The sequence below is a fragment of the Ochotona princeps genome, chromosome 13, assembly GCF_030435755.1.
Source record: "Ochotona princeps isolate mOchPri1 chromosome 13, mOchPri1.hap1, whole genome shotgun sequence".
In the NCBI taxonomy this organism is placed as follows: domain Eukaryota; kingdom Metazoa; phylum Chordata; class Mammalia; order Lagomorpha; family Ochotonidae; genus Ochotona; species Ochotona princeps.
This window is the reverse complement of record NC_080844.1, coordinates 24,759,183-24,778,527: the sequence shown is the minus strand read 5'-3', so window position 1 is coordinate 24,778,527 and position 19,345 is coordinate 24,759,183. Positions and strand designations below refer to the sequence as shown.

General features: G+C 39.5%; 1 protein-coding gene across 5 annotated transcripts in view; it reads left to right on the top strand.

The window, feature by feature from the left end:
• Positions 1–19,345, top strand: part of ANK3 (ankyrin 3) — a 617,522-nt gene that overhangs the window by 548,281 nt on the left and 49,896 nt on the right. For all 5 annotated transcript variants that reach the window (XM_058671967.1, XM_058671971.1, XM_058671969.1 and 2 more), the window contains 3 exons: positions 2,117–2,271; positions 17,027–17,238; positions 18,560–18,767. In XM_058671967.1, the coding sequence (XP_058527950.1) occupies positions 2,117–2,271; positions 17,027–17,238; positions 18,560–18,767 (575 nt within the window). The remainder of the gene's footprint in view (positions 1–2,116; positions 2,272–17,026; positions 17,239–18,559; positions 18,768–19,345) is intronic.

Sequence of the window (19,345 nt, the reverse complement as noted above, 5' to 3'; positions counted from 1 at the left end):
CCTGCAGCTTGGGCCTCAAGGAACAAAATTTATTGGGTAGGACCTTTAATAGACAAGATACAGAATGTCTACACTTTATTTTTTTCCATTTGCAGTTTTTTTCTGTCACACCCATGGTCTTATTCCTGTCTTCAGTTTATTTAAGTTCTTCTTAATGCTTTCAGTTGATGTGTGTCACTGAAAGAAACAAATTGTAGTGGCTTGACTTAATGTAGCACTGCTACCTACCTTGTGCTTTTCACGCATGTGGAATTCACTGCAAGCATTCTGCTTTCATAGCTTGTGCTTCTGTAAGCCTTTCCTTTGAAATGTTTCTTCTGAATATGAAACTTTTTTTTTAAGACTGACAGTTTTCGGTTTTAACCTAAAACAACCTAGTTAGCTGCAGGCTTGGAGTCAACATTTGCTCAGAAGGATGTATCTGTATGTATATAAATATTCATATATGTAAATGACTATGGAATTAGAGCTTCATAATAAGTACTTTTGAGTACTGTGTAACTCTATGGACTTTGAGCGGCAAAGTCATTAATAACTGAGCTGATTTTGAAATGTGTTGGGAATATAAGATGTTTCAATAAAATTGAATAGGCAGCCAAGAGGGTCTTGCTTTGAAGTTATGAAGTCCTTCTGTCTTGTTTCGTTGAAGCTGAGATGTGTTGGTATCTGTGGTTTGTCCGCTTGTCTGTCTGGTTGGTGTTCTTGCCTTGGCAGTCTGCATGAGGAAACCTGTGATGAAAAGTTATGCCTGGCTTTCACCATGGTCAAAGACTTTGTTCATCCCTTCTCTCCAGTATTGTTGGATGTCATACACAATGCCGCATTCCTGAAAGACTGACAGAGACAGTATCTGACACATTAACCTGCAAAGATTGTATCTTTTTTCACCAAATAAGCAAAATTGAATGTCTAAATGTTAAGAATAGATACAAATAAGAGTAAATATCTTAACTCTTGAAATGATGAGCATTGTTAGAGGAAATATATTTTTTGCCTAATAAAGACATTATGAAAGATCTCTAACTTGATAGAGTTATAATTACTCTGTCAAAATTATTTATTATCCCCAATTTTAGTGCAATGCTTCCATAATAAATCTATTATGCACATACTTATATTTATTTCATTTGATCGTAACAACTAATGTCCCTTTTTATGCTGTTACCTACTTAAGCCTACATATTCATTTATTGCCTAAGTGCAAAGACCAAGACGTGAGGTTACATACAACCTCTGTAGGAGAATAATGATACTGTCTACTTACATGTCATAAGATAAAGCTGCACAATCCAACTACATAAACTGTGTGTGATTGTGGTCTGCTTACTTCCATTCATCTTTTTAAATACTTATCCTTTTTTTAAAATTTAACCAAATGATTTCCCATGGCTTGGTTGGCTGTCTTCAATTTGCAGCCATTCTTTTACTTTCCTTTTCAAAAGGACACTGTCAAAAATATTTATGATTATTCAAGCCAAGGAGTGATTTTTTCAGAAAATTTGAATATTCTATGCAGGTTACATTTAGAGCCAGGAAACATAAGTTGCCCACTGCCTTTTCACAAACTGAAGATCATAGAAACTATTTTAACATTACAGGCCATGCAAGTCATGGAAACTATTGGAGGGAGTAGATTGTTACGCTGATTCTTTTCTTGTGAAGGGGAAAAAAATAGCAATAATTTTTCAAACTAAGAAATGTACAGAAATCCTTTTTTTAAAAGAAATGACTGTGTCCTTTTCAAACACTAGCATTTTTTGTATAATTAATGTGCTTCCAAAAAATAGGCCAACTTGCTTATGGCCTATTTTAATAATGTTTGAATTTCTTGATTCAAAATTCCTATTTTTTTTGCTATTTTCCCCCATTAAATCCAATGCCTAACATGCAGTAGGCCTACAAGAATTATTTGTGAATGAATGAATGATGGCATGTTATCAGGCTTCTAATATATTATTGTTTAATTAGCAAATGATTCTGCAGCTTTGAAATCATTCCCAACCTTAGTGGCACCTCTGATTTTCAAATGATTACTGTTGATGGAACAATTTTTTTGAAGTATGGTGTTGTAAATATATTTAATTTGATACCAAAATAATGTGGATTTGTTTTCCAGCCCTGTCATAGTGGAGATCCCTCACTTTGGGTCCATGAGAGGAAAAGAGAGAGAACTCATAGTTCTTCGAAGTGAAAATGGTGAAACATGGAAGGAGCATCAGTTTGACAGTAAAAATGAAGATTTAACTGAACTGCTAAATGGCATGGATGAAGGTAATAGCCATGGGTCCTTTTCAAATCAACGTGTGTAGGTCGAAGCCAAAAGAATGGCTCAACTTCTTTTCTCCAAGGCATGGAATTCCACTTGATCTAACTTTAACCCTACAGTTACAGTATTCTAGCATTTTGATGATTCAGTCTTTAATCAAATATACCAATCTTTGCAAAATGCAAAAATTTTCAAATTTGAAAATGAGTAAGTTCGGAACTGACATTGTAGGATAGTGGGTAGAAGCTGCCACCTACAGGCATCCCAGATGGGTGCCCTTTCAAGTCCAAGCTGCTCCACTTCCAGTACTGCTCCCAGCTAACGTGCCTGGGAAAACTGCAGAAAATGGACCAGGTAACTTGGGCCACTGCACTGGCATGAGGACCGTGGTGAAGCTTCTGGCTTCAGCATGGTCAGTTCTGGCTGCTTGCAGCCATTTGTGGAGTTAGCCAGTGGATGGAAGAACTGTCTGTTCCTGTCTCTGCATTTCTGCTTTCAACTAAATCTTTATTTTTCTTTAAGAAAAAAATAAAAAGGTAAGGAAAAGGTTAAATAGTAATGAAGGTTTGCAAAGTAGATATCTTTCAGAAAATATATTCACATTTTATTTTTCACATTATATTTTCCAAAGTCTTTCGCTTTACTCCCAGATTATTTCAGTATACTCCATGAATTTTTAATTGCTCTTGAATGATAATTCTGTTAAAATAGTATCATCTAAGGCAATTAAGAAAGCTATAGTATTTCAAAAATGTTGCTCTTTGACCTAATAAGATTGGTATGCAAGGATAGTTTGAAAAAATACTTTGGGGCCATTGCTCATATGAATGCTGGTTTGAGTCTCAGCTGCTCTACTTCCAGTCCAGCTCCCTGCTAATGTGCCAGTGAAAGTGAAGTTCATGCATATGTGATTTTGCTGGATTTTGGAAGGCATGCTGCACAGTCTTTCAATGTTTCAGGGTTTGAGCTGCAATCTAGACCAACCTGCGGGTGTTTGAGGGTGACCCTAGGCAACTGCTGGATTCACCCTACCTGTTTTTCCTGTGAAATTGAGGTTACATTCTGTACTTCATGGTCTTACCAGGAGGAATAAACATTTACATGGAACAGTTATGAAATAGAGTTCTTATCACCAAGCAAGCCTTTGATAAAAATCAGTTATGGTCACTGATATATTCATTCTACAGAAAACAAAACCTGTCACTGCAAAGGCTAGATAGAAGACGCAGTCACCCCAGCTATGAATGGGAAGATACTTTTCTAGCAGTGTAGAGTGAAATACGTAATTGCTGAGACACTGACAAATGCATTCTTATATGAACACGTGAAAGAAAACACAATCCTGCAAAACTGGTGGCTTTAATCCCACTTTACAAAGAAGTAAATTGAGGTTTAGGGTTCAGTAACTTATCTAAGATTACCCTATTCAGGAGCAAGACAGAAGTTAAAATCTCATTTACCTGTTTTCTAAGATTTTTTTATTATAATCATTTTTTTGTGTTTTTTTAAAGATTTATTTATTTATTTTTTTATTACAAAGTCAGATATACAGAGAGGAGGAGAAACAGAGAGGAAGATCTTCTATCCGATGATTCACTCCCCAAGTGAGCCGCAACGGCCAGTGCGCGCCGATCCAAAGCCGGGAACCTGGAACCTCTTCCGGGTCTCCCACACGGGTGCAGGGTCCCAAGGCATTGGGCCGTCCTCTTCTGCTTTCCCAGGCCACAAGCAGGGAGCTGGATGGGAAGTGGAGCTGCCGGGACCAGAACCGGCGCCCGTATGGGATCCCAGGGCGCTCCAGGCGAGGACTTTAGCCGCTAGGCCATGCCGCTGGGCCCAATTATAATCATTTTTAAAAGCATTTTATGTGAAAGAGTTAGAGCAGGCTGCTTGTGGCCTAGTGGGCTAAGCCACCGCCTATAATGAGTGCTGTTTCAATTCCCAGCTGCTCCGTTTATAATCCAGCTCCCTGCTAATGTGCCTGTGAAAGCATTGGAAGATGGTCCAAGTCCTATTTTAGGGTCCTACCATCCTCATGGAAGACCTGGATAAAGCTCCTGGCTTCTGTTCAGCCAGCCCTGGCGCTTGCAGGATTTGGGGAGTAAACCAGTAAATAGAGGATTCTCTCTCTCTACCTCTGCCCCCCTCTATTTCCTTATCTCTTTCTCCCTCCCTTTCCTTTCCCTTTTTCTCTCTCTTCCCTCCCTCTTTTTCTTTCTCTGTAACTTTACCTTTCAAATACATAAACCTTTTTTTAAAAAGAATATATATAAGGAGAGCAAAGCTAATTAGTATTTGTGAAAATGCTGAAGAAATAGATAATTCAAGATAAAAATGGAGACAGTAGAATAAGTAAATTTTCCAGAGATAAATTTTCTTAGTATTTTAAATGAATAGGAAGATTTTCATGGAAATGGTAAAGTAGGTTACTGATTTATAAAATGCAGCATCTGCCATTTAAGGATGTTTTGTTTTGGCGAATAGTTTCCTTGACACTATAAGATGCATACAGGTAGACACACACCATCACCCCCTTGAGTTACCAGGGGCAGGTATAGTGCTAAGTCACTAAATTTTGGATGCTGATGAGTTTAGATATAATGCCGAGTTGTCTGGACAAAGTCACCCCAGCTTTCATTATAGTTCACCCCTGGGAGGCAGCTGGTGCTGTGACACAGCAAGTTGGCCACTGCTTCCCACATCTGCATTCCGCACCAGAGAACCTGTGTGTGAGTCCTCCTCCTACTTCTGATCCAGCTTCCTGCTAGTGCATTCTGCAAGGCAGTAGATGGCAGCTCAGCTCATAGGCTTGGGCCCCTGCCATCAGTGTCAGGGATTCACATGGAGTTGCTAATTCCTTGTTTAGACCTGGCCCAGGCCTGGCTGCTGTAAGCTTTGAGGAGTAAACTAACAAATCATCTTGCTCTCTCTTGTCGTGCCTCCCAAGTTAATGAAAATAAATGTTTAAATAGTCCATCCCCAAGAAATAAAAAACGTAAAAGAACATTGACTTCAAGAAAAGTTTGGAGAAAGGGAGAATATTCTAGAAAAAAATGGAACAACCTAAGCACTGCCTAGAACTTTACAAATAGGGAAATATTTTATATATCTGAGTTGTCCAGTGTTGTAATTTGTAGTCATATGTGGCTCTTAAGCCCTTGAAATGTGACAAGTCCAGTGAGGAACGTCATTTTCAATTTTGTCTAATACGTAATAGCCACATGAAGCAGTGGTTACCTCACTGGAGAGGACCATTTCAGCAGGAACCCTCCATACTAGAAAAGAGGTGTCCTTCATTTTTGAGTGCTTAGGATAGTATGAGTGATCAGGCTGATGTACAATTATTTAAAAAGATGTTTATTGAACAAAATTCCTTGTTTTGTGTTGACTTGTCTTTATTCTGTTTTCAAAAAACCAGTTTTCAAGTAGACCTTAGTTTGGCTTAGACCAATGGTGTGCGAGACACTCTCGCACACAGCTACCATGAGACATTTTGAAGAAATGACAGAGTCCTTTCTCTTGAGTTTCAAGTCTAATCTTGAAAATGGCAGATAGAATTTCCCTGCTGCAATTTCTTAAGACCAGACACCCTTTGGTTCCATTTTTGATAATTAAAAGGAAGCTTAGATGCTCCCAGGTCTGAAAAAAAAAAATTAGACTTGGAAGTTACTAAATCAAGAATGAGAACTAAACTTTCAAGGCACAGTGATTTTCTTATGTATGAAGTTTGTAAGAATAATGAAGGCATCGTGGCCTGCATTTTTGCACCTGAAGCTCCTTGAATCTGATTTCACTGTCCACTGCTGTTCTTTTGTTCTCACAGATACTTCTTGCTCGTCAGAACATTGCCCACTGAAAGAGACCACAAATGGCCACAATAGCCAGGGTTAGGGCAGGCAAGGACCAGGAGCCAGGAGCTTTTTCTGGGTCTCCCATGTGGATGATAGAGACCCAAGCTCTTGGGTAATCCTCCACTACTTTTCCAATTAGCAGTTAATTTGTTTTCCCAAATTAGTAGGCAGCTGGATTGGAAGTGGAGCAACTGGGACTTGAACCAGCACCCATGTGAGATGCCAGCATCACAGGCTGCAGCTCTACCCGCTTTGCCACAACACCATCCCCTAGATACACATTCTATCACCACCACATCCCAACCAGGAAATAATCAATCTAAACTTCTGAAATCTAGATTCCCTGGACTTGTATGTCCGTAAATGAATTATGGCTCTCCTAGTACTTCTTGTAGAACAGAAATTTTATTTCAATGTTAGCTGGCATTTAACTCTGTCTTTACTAATCAAATCATCCTCTTAGTTCCTGTATGGTACATATTCAGGAAAATGTGAAGCTGAAAACATAAATGGAGTTGAGTGTTCTTTGTAACTTGGCAACCCTGGGGACAAAGGCCACATAGCTCTTGAACGAGGTGTGGTTACAAAGTTCTATCGCAGGAAGGGTTAGAATGACCTGGAGAACAGCTGCTCAGGGCGTGCGGGGCCTGTGAGGCAGGGCCAGCCTCTCTCTGGAGCAGCACACATAGGTCTGGATCTGTTCCGTGTCAATTCATGCTTTCTCAGCAGAGAAAAGACACCGTAAAACAGAAGCCACACATCCCCTGTGCCTGAATCACCTTTGCGAGGCACCAAATTGAGTCCAAGTTGTAAGTTTAATGACAACCTTGTTTGAATTAAACTCACAAAGGTGAATTGCACTTGTTTAGAATCATGCCTCCCAAATCCAACCTCAGGAGTATTATATTAGACTGGGGAATGTTGCTAGTGAAAGATTCCTTCCTCTTTAGTGCTTAGAGGTCCTTGATTTAAAAGTCAAAGAGCTGAAGAAATGTCACAGCCCTGCACTGTCTGCTTCAGTAGCTGCCAGTCCCGTCTGGCTGTTGAGCACTGGCAATGGAGCTGAACAAATTGAAATGTGCTGCTAATGCAGACTATGCCAGTTAATGTGAAGACTAGCACCTCCTCCACATATCTCATTAACCATTTTTACATTGGTTGCACATTGAAGTGGAAATATTTTAGATATGTGGGGCAAAATGGATGATGATTAGAATTAATTTCTCTTGTCCATTTTTATTGTATCTTGTAGCTAAAAGAAAATGTAAAATTAAATACATGGTTTCTGTTGTAGTTCTGTTAGTCCAACTCTGAGCAGTGTGTAGAGTTTATTTACATATCAGGATTTAAAAATGAAAATCAAGGCCACCAGAGTATCACATAGAAGGTCTTAAGGACATGTAAATTGTGCTCTTATTTTAAAATCTTAATCACTGTGTTGGATCAAAATGTTGAAATCTGCCCCAAATAGTTTTATTAGGCCAAGAAAATATTTTCTCACTAGGTGTCATTGTTTCATATGATAGCAAGTAGCATTTTAAAGATAATTAGTTTTAGTTTAATAATTGTACTATTCTATCATAAAGGAAAATTAGTACTTACTATGTAACAAATTTTCCAAATTTATTATCTAGCTGCATCAACAATCAGAAATTGTCACTTTTGTTTATTTTTACTTTAAATTGTTTATTACTGGTAGGCATAAGACAAATGATATCCTAAAAGTGTCAAGTCATTTTTCAATTAAGTGAAATATGCAGCTTTATGTTGTACACAGCACCATCTGTTGGGGAAGCTAAGCAACAGCTTTGAAGAATTCCTAAGAAAGCAATAAAAATCGAACTTAACCAAATTAGAATGTGGGTAAGGAGGTGGGGAAAAAGCATACCCCAAAACAATAGATGAAGTAATAACAAAACACAGACTTTCAATTGCCATGAAACTGACATTTTAAAATGAACTGAACAGTGAGGATTCCCTTGTAAAAGCAAGCTGCACCAGAACATTCTCTAAACCAACTAGTTGAGAAGTGGAAATTGGGCCATAGTGAGTGAGCTTCAGTTAACAATGCCATGTTTGCTTGTGTGTCTGCTTATACTGATTTTCCGGTGTGTGTCTTTATGCAACATGAGCGGGTCAGGATGATGCCCATGTGTCAGGGCTTCATCTCTCAGGGCTGGGCATTGCCACGTTCAATGTCAGGCTGCCTTAGAGAGGTGAACGTGCCAGCCCCAGCAATTCTCAGTCCACCAATCTGGATGGAGCTCTACATGCGTCAGGATTTCTGAGCTCTCCTGTTGTGCTTTAAAGATACTACATCTGATCCTCCATGTTAAAGACAGAATCATATTCACTGGACGTGGTAGGTAGGTAGGAACTGACTGACATCTTGGCCTGGTGCACAGAACAGCTCTTGGCAGAGTTGTCACTTACTGATAGTTTATGGAATGACTACATAGATGAATGGGATGAATAAATGGAATCATGGTTTATGTCCCGCATTGGTTGACACTACTCCTCAGTAATCGGGTAATACATACCAGGAGAGGAAATTGCTTCTGCAAGAAGGGGAGCCACACACAATTCAGAGGGATGCCAGGGAACTGTGGAAGGCTGTGGGGGAGGGTTGAGGTTATTTTGTACATAAGCAGAAATGATCTGATACTCAAATTCAAAAAGATGAGCATGTCTCACCGATTTTCTTATGTTTCATAAGTGTATAATGGCTAGAAATTGATTTCTTAAAAGTAATTTTTTAAAAGAAATTAGTTTTCTAAAAGTCACTTTTCAACTCCATAATGGTCAGAAATCATATGGAAATTTAAAAGTGGAGGAGAGGTGCCCGTGTGTGACCTAGTGGGTGAGGCCCCTGCTCGCGACACTGGCATCTATATGAGTACCAGTTCAAGTCCCGGTAGATCTATTTCCTACCCAGCGCCCTGCTAACGCACCTGAGTAGATGTCAGAAGATGCCCTGAGTCCTGGGCCAAAAGAAACTCCTGGCTTTGGTCTGGCCCAGTCCTGGCCATTATGGCTATTTGGAGAGTGAACCAGGGGGTGGATGATTTCTCTCTGTCACTGCCTTGTTGCCCCCAAACAAAACAGAATAAAATAAAACAAAAACCTGGAGGAGAAAACAAACAGGCATGTCGTTGTTTCCAGATACTCATCTTTTTGCACTTACTGCTTTGTGCAACTCTAACAAAAATAGTAGCTGGATGTTCGTTCACATGTAAAATAATATTGATTCACATTGACACAGAGGAGATGTTAGAACTGAGTAGGAGTAAAAGTATTAACATTGTGAAAGGTGCAGAGGGCCTCCCTAAACCATCCTCCCATCTCCCATGTGTCTATTACTATTTCTGAATGAAGATTTAAAATGTGGAAAAGACACCTCTGTGCTTACCCAGAGGAACAAGGATCACATAACCTTATTTGAGGGTTTTTTCCTCTTACAGCATCTTGTGTAAATTAATTATAAAACTTGCATATTCAGATGGAGCTGAATTTTAATTCCAAATAAGTGAAAGTCTATAATTTTCTAAGATACTTCAGTCTCTATATTACAGGTTTTATGTTCAACAAATTCTACAGGAAGAGTTGAATTATTACTCATGTACATTGGTTTTTATTTCCTTCATTTCTCCCAGTTTATGTTATTTAATTTTTGTAAATGGGAGAATTTTTTTTAAAAATTGAATAATGTTGAAATGATAGCAATTCAGATTTATGTGTTGTAGAAATATAAATTACTGAGGTGTGATTTTTTAAAAATCCAACTCTTTAATTTTCCCTTGGAATCCACTGCAGACTGGTTTTCTATCTGCATGACCTTGGAAATAATGTAAATCAGCTTTGTTAGAGAATTGCAATAAGCAGTTTTTGTCATTTACTTACGACGTTTACCTATTGGAAACGTCTTATTCTGACATTACAATTGAAGAACATAGTCCAGGAACTAGCCAAAGACGCAAAGCCACAGCTTGGGTACTTGTCTGCAATGACTGCCCAGAGCCATCCTGGTTAACTTGCCCTTTTGAATTCTTATACTCTGAGGCTCCTTTTTATTTACCTCCATCAAATATCCCAATCTTAGAAGAATATCAAACCAAGCATTTCCCTAACCAGAAGTTAAAACCTATTTATATAAATCAACTCAGGTAAAACCTTGAGGTCATTAGTATTCTTTCTATAGACCGTTCACATTGAAACCTGCTGGGTCCCAGATAGTCTTCCAAACCTAATTGGATACAGGACAGCGTCATGTCACTGTTGGACTGAGTTACTGAGACATTTAATCTCATGAATGGAATAGTAAGGTTCAACTAATCAGCGTGAGATTTGAAAGCTCGAAGAAGAAAGAGTATTTACATGGAGCACGATTTCATTCTGTTAAGCTTCATTGTATCATGGTCTCCATAGCCATTGGAGTTTTTTGTTTGTTTGTTTTGTTTTTGTTTTTTGTGATCCTTATTGCTGTGATAAAAAAAAAACCCTGCCACCACCTTTTACAAATGAAGGAGCTACATGGTGCTTGAGAAATGTATGATTAATGAGTGAGATGAGGAAACTGTACAAATGTAGTGGGTTCTGCCAATAGCCTGGGCCAGTAACATGTCAGGTAGATCTTTGGCCAAGGTTCACAAAGCTGTTAACTCATCCACTTACTAACCACACCCGTGTGCCAGTTGGTCTGCCAAGATGTAATATTAAGGAATTATTGACGTCAGTGTGTGTGACTGCACTCCCTTCCCTGGAGTCTAATCCCAGTTCTATAACTATTCAGCTAGGTCAGTTTGGGCACATCACTTGACCTCTCTGAACTTTACAACCCTATTTTATTGAATACCAGCTCCAGCTGAAGCAAGAGCTTGCTGTGGATCGGTGAGAAGACAAGGAGGAGGAGGTGTGGACTACTATGGCATGATGCTCATAATGGACAACACAGAAAAGTTACCTTTATTTACACAAATCATCACAAGCTTTTGCACAACATCCAATTGTTTCATTTTTGCTTTATTATAAAAGAATGGTTACAAAACCAGTCCTAAAAAACACTATTATTATTTTACTTCAGAGAAAATATTTTCAGCAAGCTAATACTCATTCAAACCTGCAGTGACTTGGCTGAAGCCAGTTGGGAGCACATGCAATTACATAGCGACAAGTGGTTTACTTATATTCAAAATCAATTTTCACTAAACCTAAACTAGTATTATTTAAAATATCAAGAGCACAGAATGAAAAGCTTATAAATGAAAGGAATTTATAAAAGCATATAGCATAGGTTCTTTATTAAATCTTATAATCAATCATGCATTGATTACCATCATCTCACCTAGTGCTGATTCAATTGTTTTTGTTAAAGGGCAGTGAAAGGGCTCAGGCAACTCAGCCATTCTACAAACAGAGGGCCTTTACAAGAAACTTCCTTTTATCTTTATAAACTGTTTTGTTTCCGTAAATATGAGTGCCAATATAAGGTAGAAGTTTTTATAAACTGTTTTCTTTCCCTAAATATAAGTGCAAATATAAGGTGGAAGTTTTAAGCCATTTTTCTTTGGCGGTTCACATTTGTGTCCCTTTAGAAGATGTCCCATATGTTTTTTGCTTTCCGTGGTGAGAAACCAAAATGCGTCATTTCATGTGTTGTAACAGTTCGAGGCACATGGTAAATAAACTCTTTGTACCTCCATGATTGCCATCTGTTCCAAGATACTATCAAGCCATTTCTTAAGGAAAATCTTATTTATATTAGGGCAAGCTCCAGGACAAAGGTGGGCACATAACAGGATGTTTGGAGACATTATGGGCTCAGTTGTACTATTGTATGCTTTTAGCTGTGTGTCATTGCCTTAAGTTGCTTAAGATGCCTTTACCATAACATGATTGATCAGTTTGAGGTGTTATACCAGTTACAGGAATCATTTCACATTTGTAGAAAAATAACAATACCCTCAGGAAAATTCTATGAAACATCAGAGAGGTGATTGAGTGTCCCTACGATGGGGTGAGGCAGCAAAGAAGTGACCAGAGACTTTCTGCCGGGCCTTGCCATGCAGCCAGAAACTCATAGCCTTGCTAGCTGAGGAGCGGTGCTAGTCACACCCTTGCCCCATCAGTCCCAACTGCATGGCTGCCCGCACTGTTTACTCAATTTTATGTGAGTAAAATAATAACTCACCTGTCACAAAAGACATTTGGTAAATTTCAACCTTCCTCCTGGCAAGAACAACCTGTCTTCAGCACTTGCTTCTTCCTTCCCTTTAATTCTCTTGTTGTGTTTGAAAATCTTATTTGTAACAAATTTAAAAGAAAGGAGAAATAAATCTTTTTTAAAGAAAATAGGAAAGGGAGGCTTTGGATGGGCAGTATGAATTACACTGAAAGCTAAGAAGCTCAAGTTTAATTGCATGTTTCATTATCTTACAGTTGCTTGGGTTCTTTTGTTCTCTAACTCTGCAACTCTGGGATCGTTTACGATATCCTTTATGGGGGAAACCCAATGAAAAACATGTGATGCCTGTTGTTGTCCCATAAGCAACTCCTCATACTTAACCACCCTTGAGCTGTTTTTTTTTTCCTTCATAGAATCATGTTGTTACATTTGTAATAAATTGGGTTCTGAATTTTTGAAGATCAGGTGCAAGCTAAAGGTCCATGAAGACAGTGCTTCCCAAACGTGGGACTGAAAAATACAGGATCTGGTTCCACCGGCGAAGCCTGGCATGTAGGTGCCAGGATCTGGCCAGGATAGGGCACATGACACTGGCAACCACAGCCACAGCATCCTGTGTAGGTTGCAGGTTACTGTCTTTTCACAAGGTGTAGAGGGTGGGAGCACAAGGAAGACTCTTGGTCACATGTTTCAGCCCTTCCCAAGCTGAAATAGGTGACCATTTTCAAATCTGAACCCATACCAGGTCACTCCTGGGAAGACAGTTGCCAGTGTTTCTACATTTCTCTTTGTCTTAAAAGCTTACTTTTCTGATGGTCGTGGAAAGGCTGCAAGGCAAAACTTTCAGGGAAATTTTATGATCGTTTTTCAAAGAAAAGAACTTGATATAAATGATTTCATTATTTAGTGAAGAGACAGAGACAGATATACAAAGCTCTCGTTCTTGGGGTCAGCACTGTGGTGTAGCAGATAAAGGCTCCACTTGCAACATGCATGTCTCTTATGGGCATGAGTTTGTGCCCCGATTGCTACACTTTAAAAAAAAAAGGATCTATTTATTTTTATTGGAAAGGCAGATCAGATTTACGGAGACAAGGAGAGACAGATCTTCCATCTCTGGTTCACCCCCCAAATGACTGCAACTGCCATAGCTGAGTCAATCTGAAGCCGGGGGCCAGGACCCAGGAGCCTCTTCTGGATCTCCCACATGGGTACAGGGAGGGTCCCAGACACCAACCGTTGGCCATATGTTAATCCAGTGCTTGCAAGGTGACAACTTAGTCATTGAGCCATTGCATCAGACCCAGTTGCTACACTCTCTCCAGCTTCCTGAGGGAAACCTGCACAATGTTCTTTGCTGCTGGCTTTGACCTGGCCCAGCCTTGACCTTTGCAGCGATTGGGGAAGTGAACCAGCCAGTTGAAGCGCTCTTCATCTCTTGTTGGCTCCCCAACACCCCTCCCTTTCTGTGTGTGTGTGGTGTGGGGATGTGGGAGGTGCATATCTCTGTAACAAGGGAAGAATGGAGAACTCCCATTTTCCTCTTCAGTCCCCAGATGCCAGGAGCTGGGAGCTCACGTCAGATTTGCCATGTGTGTGGCAGCAGTCCAGTTATGTCAGCCATCACTTCTGCTTCACAGGGTCTGCATTAGCAGGGAACTGGAGTTCGGAACCAGATCCTGATATTGAGCCAAGATTCCCTGAAAGTGGAAAAGGTGTCGTGACCACTGATCCAAATGCCTGCCTCCCTCAGAGGTTTTTAATTCACTTAAAACATACATTCACTGAATGGTAATTTGAATTATGAATAGTGGACATAATAAACTTGACAGTGAATTAAAATAAGAAAATAGAGGTACAGGTTTTTATTAAATATAAAACTATTAAAGCAAAAATTGTTCTCTACTAGATTTACTTTAGAGTATGGCTATTTGGTATGAGAAGTGACTGAGGCTCAATAATTCCCAAAAGGTTTCTTATGCTCAGTGGTGGTGAGTTTAGCATGTATTTGTGTGTCAGGTCACACTATGAAAATCATCATTTAATGTTATTAACTGTGATTACTTCATCCTTTAAGGGGGAAAAACCCTTATTTGTTGATAGACACAAATAATTTCCTTAGAATCAAGTCCCTGTGGGAAGGTACCCATGATGCCAGATCACGTCACAAGCCCGGATTTAATGGTAGTGCAAGACTGCTTTCCCTTCCATGCCCACTTGGAGCCTTCTCCAGGCAACAGCTTGTTAGAACCCTGTTTTCATTTTGCTAAAATCAATTCATTGCTGTTCAGTTCCGTTTATGAAAGTAAGAAATGAAAATTAAAATGCGTAAATTCAATTTCCATTATACTGTGTATTTGTTTATATCTACCATTGTTTCAAGCTAGTGTTAGTATGATTATGCATATAATAACTCATACATATAATGCATTGATCTTTACTCTGCTTCCATGTAAGTGATGTGAATTCATATATAAAATTATAGAGGTATGATGTGTTCATTGTCCAGAGGTCATATTTTTTCTTGGCTTTTTCATTTAATATGTTTTAGAGGTAGATCCATTTTTGTGTCAATTTTATTAAAACTAAGTAGTAGCCCATAGTATGAATATGTCATAATTCAGTTACCCCTCAGTTCTGTTCATGGTTAAGATCATGTGATAGAGTAGAAAGTTATATGAATACTGGTTTCTTCCTCTCCCTCTTGCCTCCTTACTCCTACCTGCTGTCTGTGTCACTTATATTATATTCTTACTTATGCAGTGTTCTAGGATTTCACAGTTCAGCCTTCAGCTACTGCCTTAAAGGGCTATGCCTCTTTACAAACCCGTTTTCAGTAACATCATCTTGTATTTTTGATATTTCCATTGGCTTTTATTTATAGGAAAACAATTGCACCTGTTTTAAGCATATGAGTACACAAGACATAACTTGGTTACAGGGATTAGGGGAAGTTACTCTATTTCATTATGCAGAGATCTGGAGATCTGGGAATTCCAGAATGGCCTTCTGATGAAACAAAGGAGCTTGAAGGTTTCCACATGTAGTGTCAGTTCTTGAGGCTTCTCTTCACAATAACTGCTAAGTTGTGCATTTACAGTCCACAACCATGCACGATAGGGTTTTTCTGTTGCTATTTATTTATTACTTTATTTAAAAACTTCCCAAATGTCAGTAGCCAGGGTGAGGCTAGGCTGAAGCCAGGAGACTGGAACCTAATCTGAGTCTTCCATGTGGATGAAAGGGCCTCTTATCTCTCAGGGTATACACTAGTAGGAAGATAGAATCAGAAGCAGAGCTGTGAGTTAACCCAGGCATTCTGGTATAGGATGTCGGCATCCCAGGAGACATCGAAACTAGTAGCCAAGTGCCCACTCCAATCTTATCCTTCAATCTCATTTTCTGTGTACCTTTTGAATTTCCCCTCATATGTGTTGTGTGTGTATATGTACATACACATATGTATATACTTATGTATACACAAAAACCCCCCCACACATATATACTTTATTTCTTCATTCTGTATTCCTATCTCCCTAATCAGTTTATCTCTTATTATTCTATTCCTAGGTTTCTCTGTGTGTTTTATTATGGTACTTTTTAAAGTCAATCTTAATTTTTTATAAAATAAATTCTCCCTCACATACCTCCTTTCCCAAAATATCCTTGGCTACTTTCAAACATTGATTGCTCCATAAAATATTTATAATTTATTCTCATTAAACCGACATTAATTCTGGGTTTTTAAAGAAGATTCTTCCAGCAGGAATAGACTGGACTGTGGGGAGGTGATTGGCAGGAAGACAGGTGGTAGCCCCAGTAACTCTGGTGAAGGAGAGCAGAACCGCAGAGCGGTAGGGGAGCGAGTCATTTCTTGAACAGAGTCAGCTGACCTTAGACCATTAGATGTGACGTATGAAGCGATGCAAGTCAAAGCTATGTGGCGGAAGGGTGAAATGTTACTGTAAATCCTTTCCCAGAGTAAGGTGTACAGAGGATGACATAGACTTGGAAATGAACAAAAAGGAAGCTGCCCATCTGTGGATAAAGTTCAGTGTCTCTCACCCTTCACTTTGGATTAGAAGTTTCCCTGCCCTGAGATTGATTCCTCATTGCTGGGTAGGCTGTGAAGATACTAATTGGTAGGATAAGCTAAAATCATTTGAAAGAGGTTTGCCCAAATGTGATTTTATGTAGAGTTTTTCAGACATGTCAAAATTTTTACCCATTTTGTTGGGAGGTCCCAGTTTTTGAGACTTACACCTACTTTGTATGACTTGCGAGTGGATCACTGTAAATAATCACAGAATAATGTTTCCCTGGTTAAAGAGGGATGTGTGCCCACTTAGGGCAAAGTAGCCATTTTTGAAGGGCTTTTCTCTCCAAAAATAGAAATATTTTACTGAAAGTACTGAAGTATTTTAAAAAGTCCTTAATGCTTTTGCAAAACTTGTTTTATGAGAGATCTTCAGAACAGTCACAAAAATGCATGCTATGAAAAAAACAAGGCATGGATTTTTAAAAAAAATTGCACCAAAATAAATTTTCCTTTCTCTTGTTCCACGCTGTTTTCTGAAGCGCCCTCCCGCGGTCACTGTTGCTCTGTGTCTGCTGATGGATTAGCATAATTCTGGCTGTCACAGTCACCTGTTGCTTTGTCGCATAGGCATTTGGAGGAGGTGCCTAGTCTCCCGGCTTTTTCCATCATTTGTTCCTTGTTCTTTGCAGAACTCGATAGCCCGGAGGAACTAGGGAAGAAGCGGATCTGCAGGATTATCACGAAGGATTTCCCCCAGTATTTTGCAGTGGTTTCACGGATCAAGCAGGAGAGCAGCCAGATCGGCCCTGAAGGGGGAATTCTGAGCAGCACTACAGTGCCTCTGGTCCAGGCGTCATTCCCAGAGGGTGCTTTAACCAAAAGAATCCGAGTGGGCCTACAGGTAACATTCCCAATGCCTGGACTCCTCGGTATATGGAGAGGGCACATGTCCATACCTTTTTTTCCTGAAGCAGTCATCAGAGTTCCTCCTTACGGCTATCTCTAATCAGACCATTTTGAGAACTGTTAGCCTAATTCACCAAAAGTGCATTAAGTGTGATGTTTGCGTAGTGGCTTGGTCAATAAGGTATATACATATATTTCTGTTTTCTGATAATACAGTTTTTCAGTCGTAGGTTATGGGCAGTCATATATAGGCCAACATACCAAAACTTGGTTTATGACCTGTCACATCATAAAAACCAGTTACGGTAAAACGTGTGAGTTTTAGCGTTTGCTTTGATTTCAGTAAATCATACCTCCTGGGTTTCATCCAAACCAGTTGGAACTTGCTTTGGTTTGGAAAGCTGACTGGAAAAGTTGGCAAGAATGAGCTGTCTTACACTGAAGCTTTTCAGTGAGGCCTTAACTAGTACTGTTTTTCTCTGTGGAATAAGGAAAATGAGCTGAAAATTACTCGCTTTGCAGTGTTAATTCATATAATAATTACTATTTTCACTGAGCTCATATACTTTGTGTGAAGCTGGACTCTCCTACCCGAGGGAGTTGTTTAGATTTTTTTTCAGTTGAGCCCTCCTCAGTCCTGGGAAGGTCTTAGTAAAATATTTGAAGCTGGACCACCTCTCACCCCAAGTGGTATGAAGTTCCTGTTGCCTGTCACTCATATTGAGTTACTTTGCCAATGAAGATGATAGGCTAGATAAACTAGAATTGAAATCCTTCGACGATCTTTTTCCCCCCTGTCCTCTGAAAGCCTCATTGTGTACATGAGTATGAATTGACTTTGGGAGATTGCAACAGATGCCCTGCCTAGGTTTAGAATAGAAGAGGATCTTTAAAAACTCATGGGAAATGCCTGCAGGTGTATTTCAGAATTATTGACACCAAAGTAAAGTGATCGCTCCAAGCCACTTTTCCATGAACTTTCTGAAGCATCCTGATACACTGAGCTCACTGTTCTCACCTGGCTTTGGAATAAAAGTTTCCCTGCTCAGAGGTTAATCCCTTCTCTCATTTGCAAGCCACTCCTGTCAGTGTTCTATTAAGGACATGGTTGAGGGCATGGGTTGACCAGTTCCTGCCACAGTGTTAGGTGGTTTTGTTTTTCATGACTTTCTGGAATAGCAGGAGAGAATAAAGTGTAGTTGTTTGGATTGCATTGTTTGTTTTAGTTGTTTGCCTCATCACTTAAAAGAGTCAACATGTGGTGGGGGAGGGAAAGTCCACTTTCACTTATTTAAGGACCTTTTCTCTGTCTTTAGGCTCAGCCTGTTCCAGATGAAATAGTGAAAAAGATCCTAGGAAACAAAGCAACATTTAGCCCAATTGTCACTGTGGAACCAAGAAGAAGAAAATTCCATAAGCCAATCACAATGACCATTCCGGTGCCCCCACCATCAGGAGAAGGTGTATCCAATGGATACAAGGGGGACACCACGCCCAACCTGCGTCTTCTGTGTAGCATTACAGGTTTGGTTCAGTTGCTGCTGGTCTTCCTGTTGATTTGCAATGGCATGCAACCACGCCAATATTCAGAGTAGGAAGTTTAGACTGAGCTGTTTCACTTGTCCATCACCTCTTTTCTGCTATCTCCAGAATCACTTCTGAGATGCTGGTTTCAAGACCCATGTAAAATTTAGTGATGTCTTCTCTCCTGCTATTAAGATTAGCATTGGTAATACCACCCTTTTGGAATGATTGCTGTATTCTTGATTATACTAGAGCACCAAGGTCATTTCTGAGTGACTGAGACAGAGGTAGTTGACCTACCCTGACCCTACAAATGAGGCAGAAATTGGATGTGTTTACAGAAAACTGTAGAAGCCCCAGAGCACTAGCAGCTGGCATGTGTTGAATGCTTGTTTTTCTCACCTGCCTTCTTTGGCATAACCCAGTGTACCACAGTAAAGGGTTTGAGAGAGCAGAGTGTGTGATAAGCACCTAGAATCAATTTATCCTTTGTTTATTCTAAACTTATTTTTAATTACAAGAGTATCAAATGTGGATCTTTTTTTCCCCCTGAGTAGTAATTTTGACACCTTATCTCC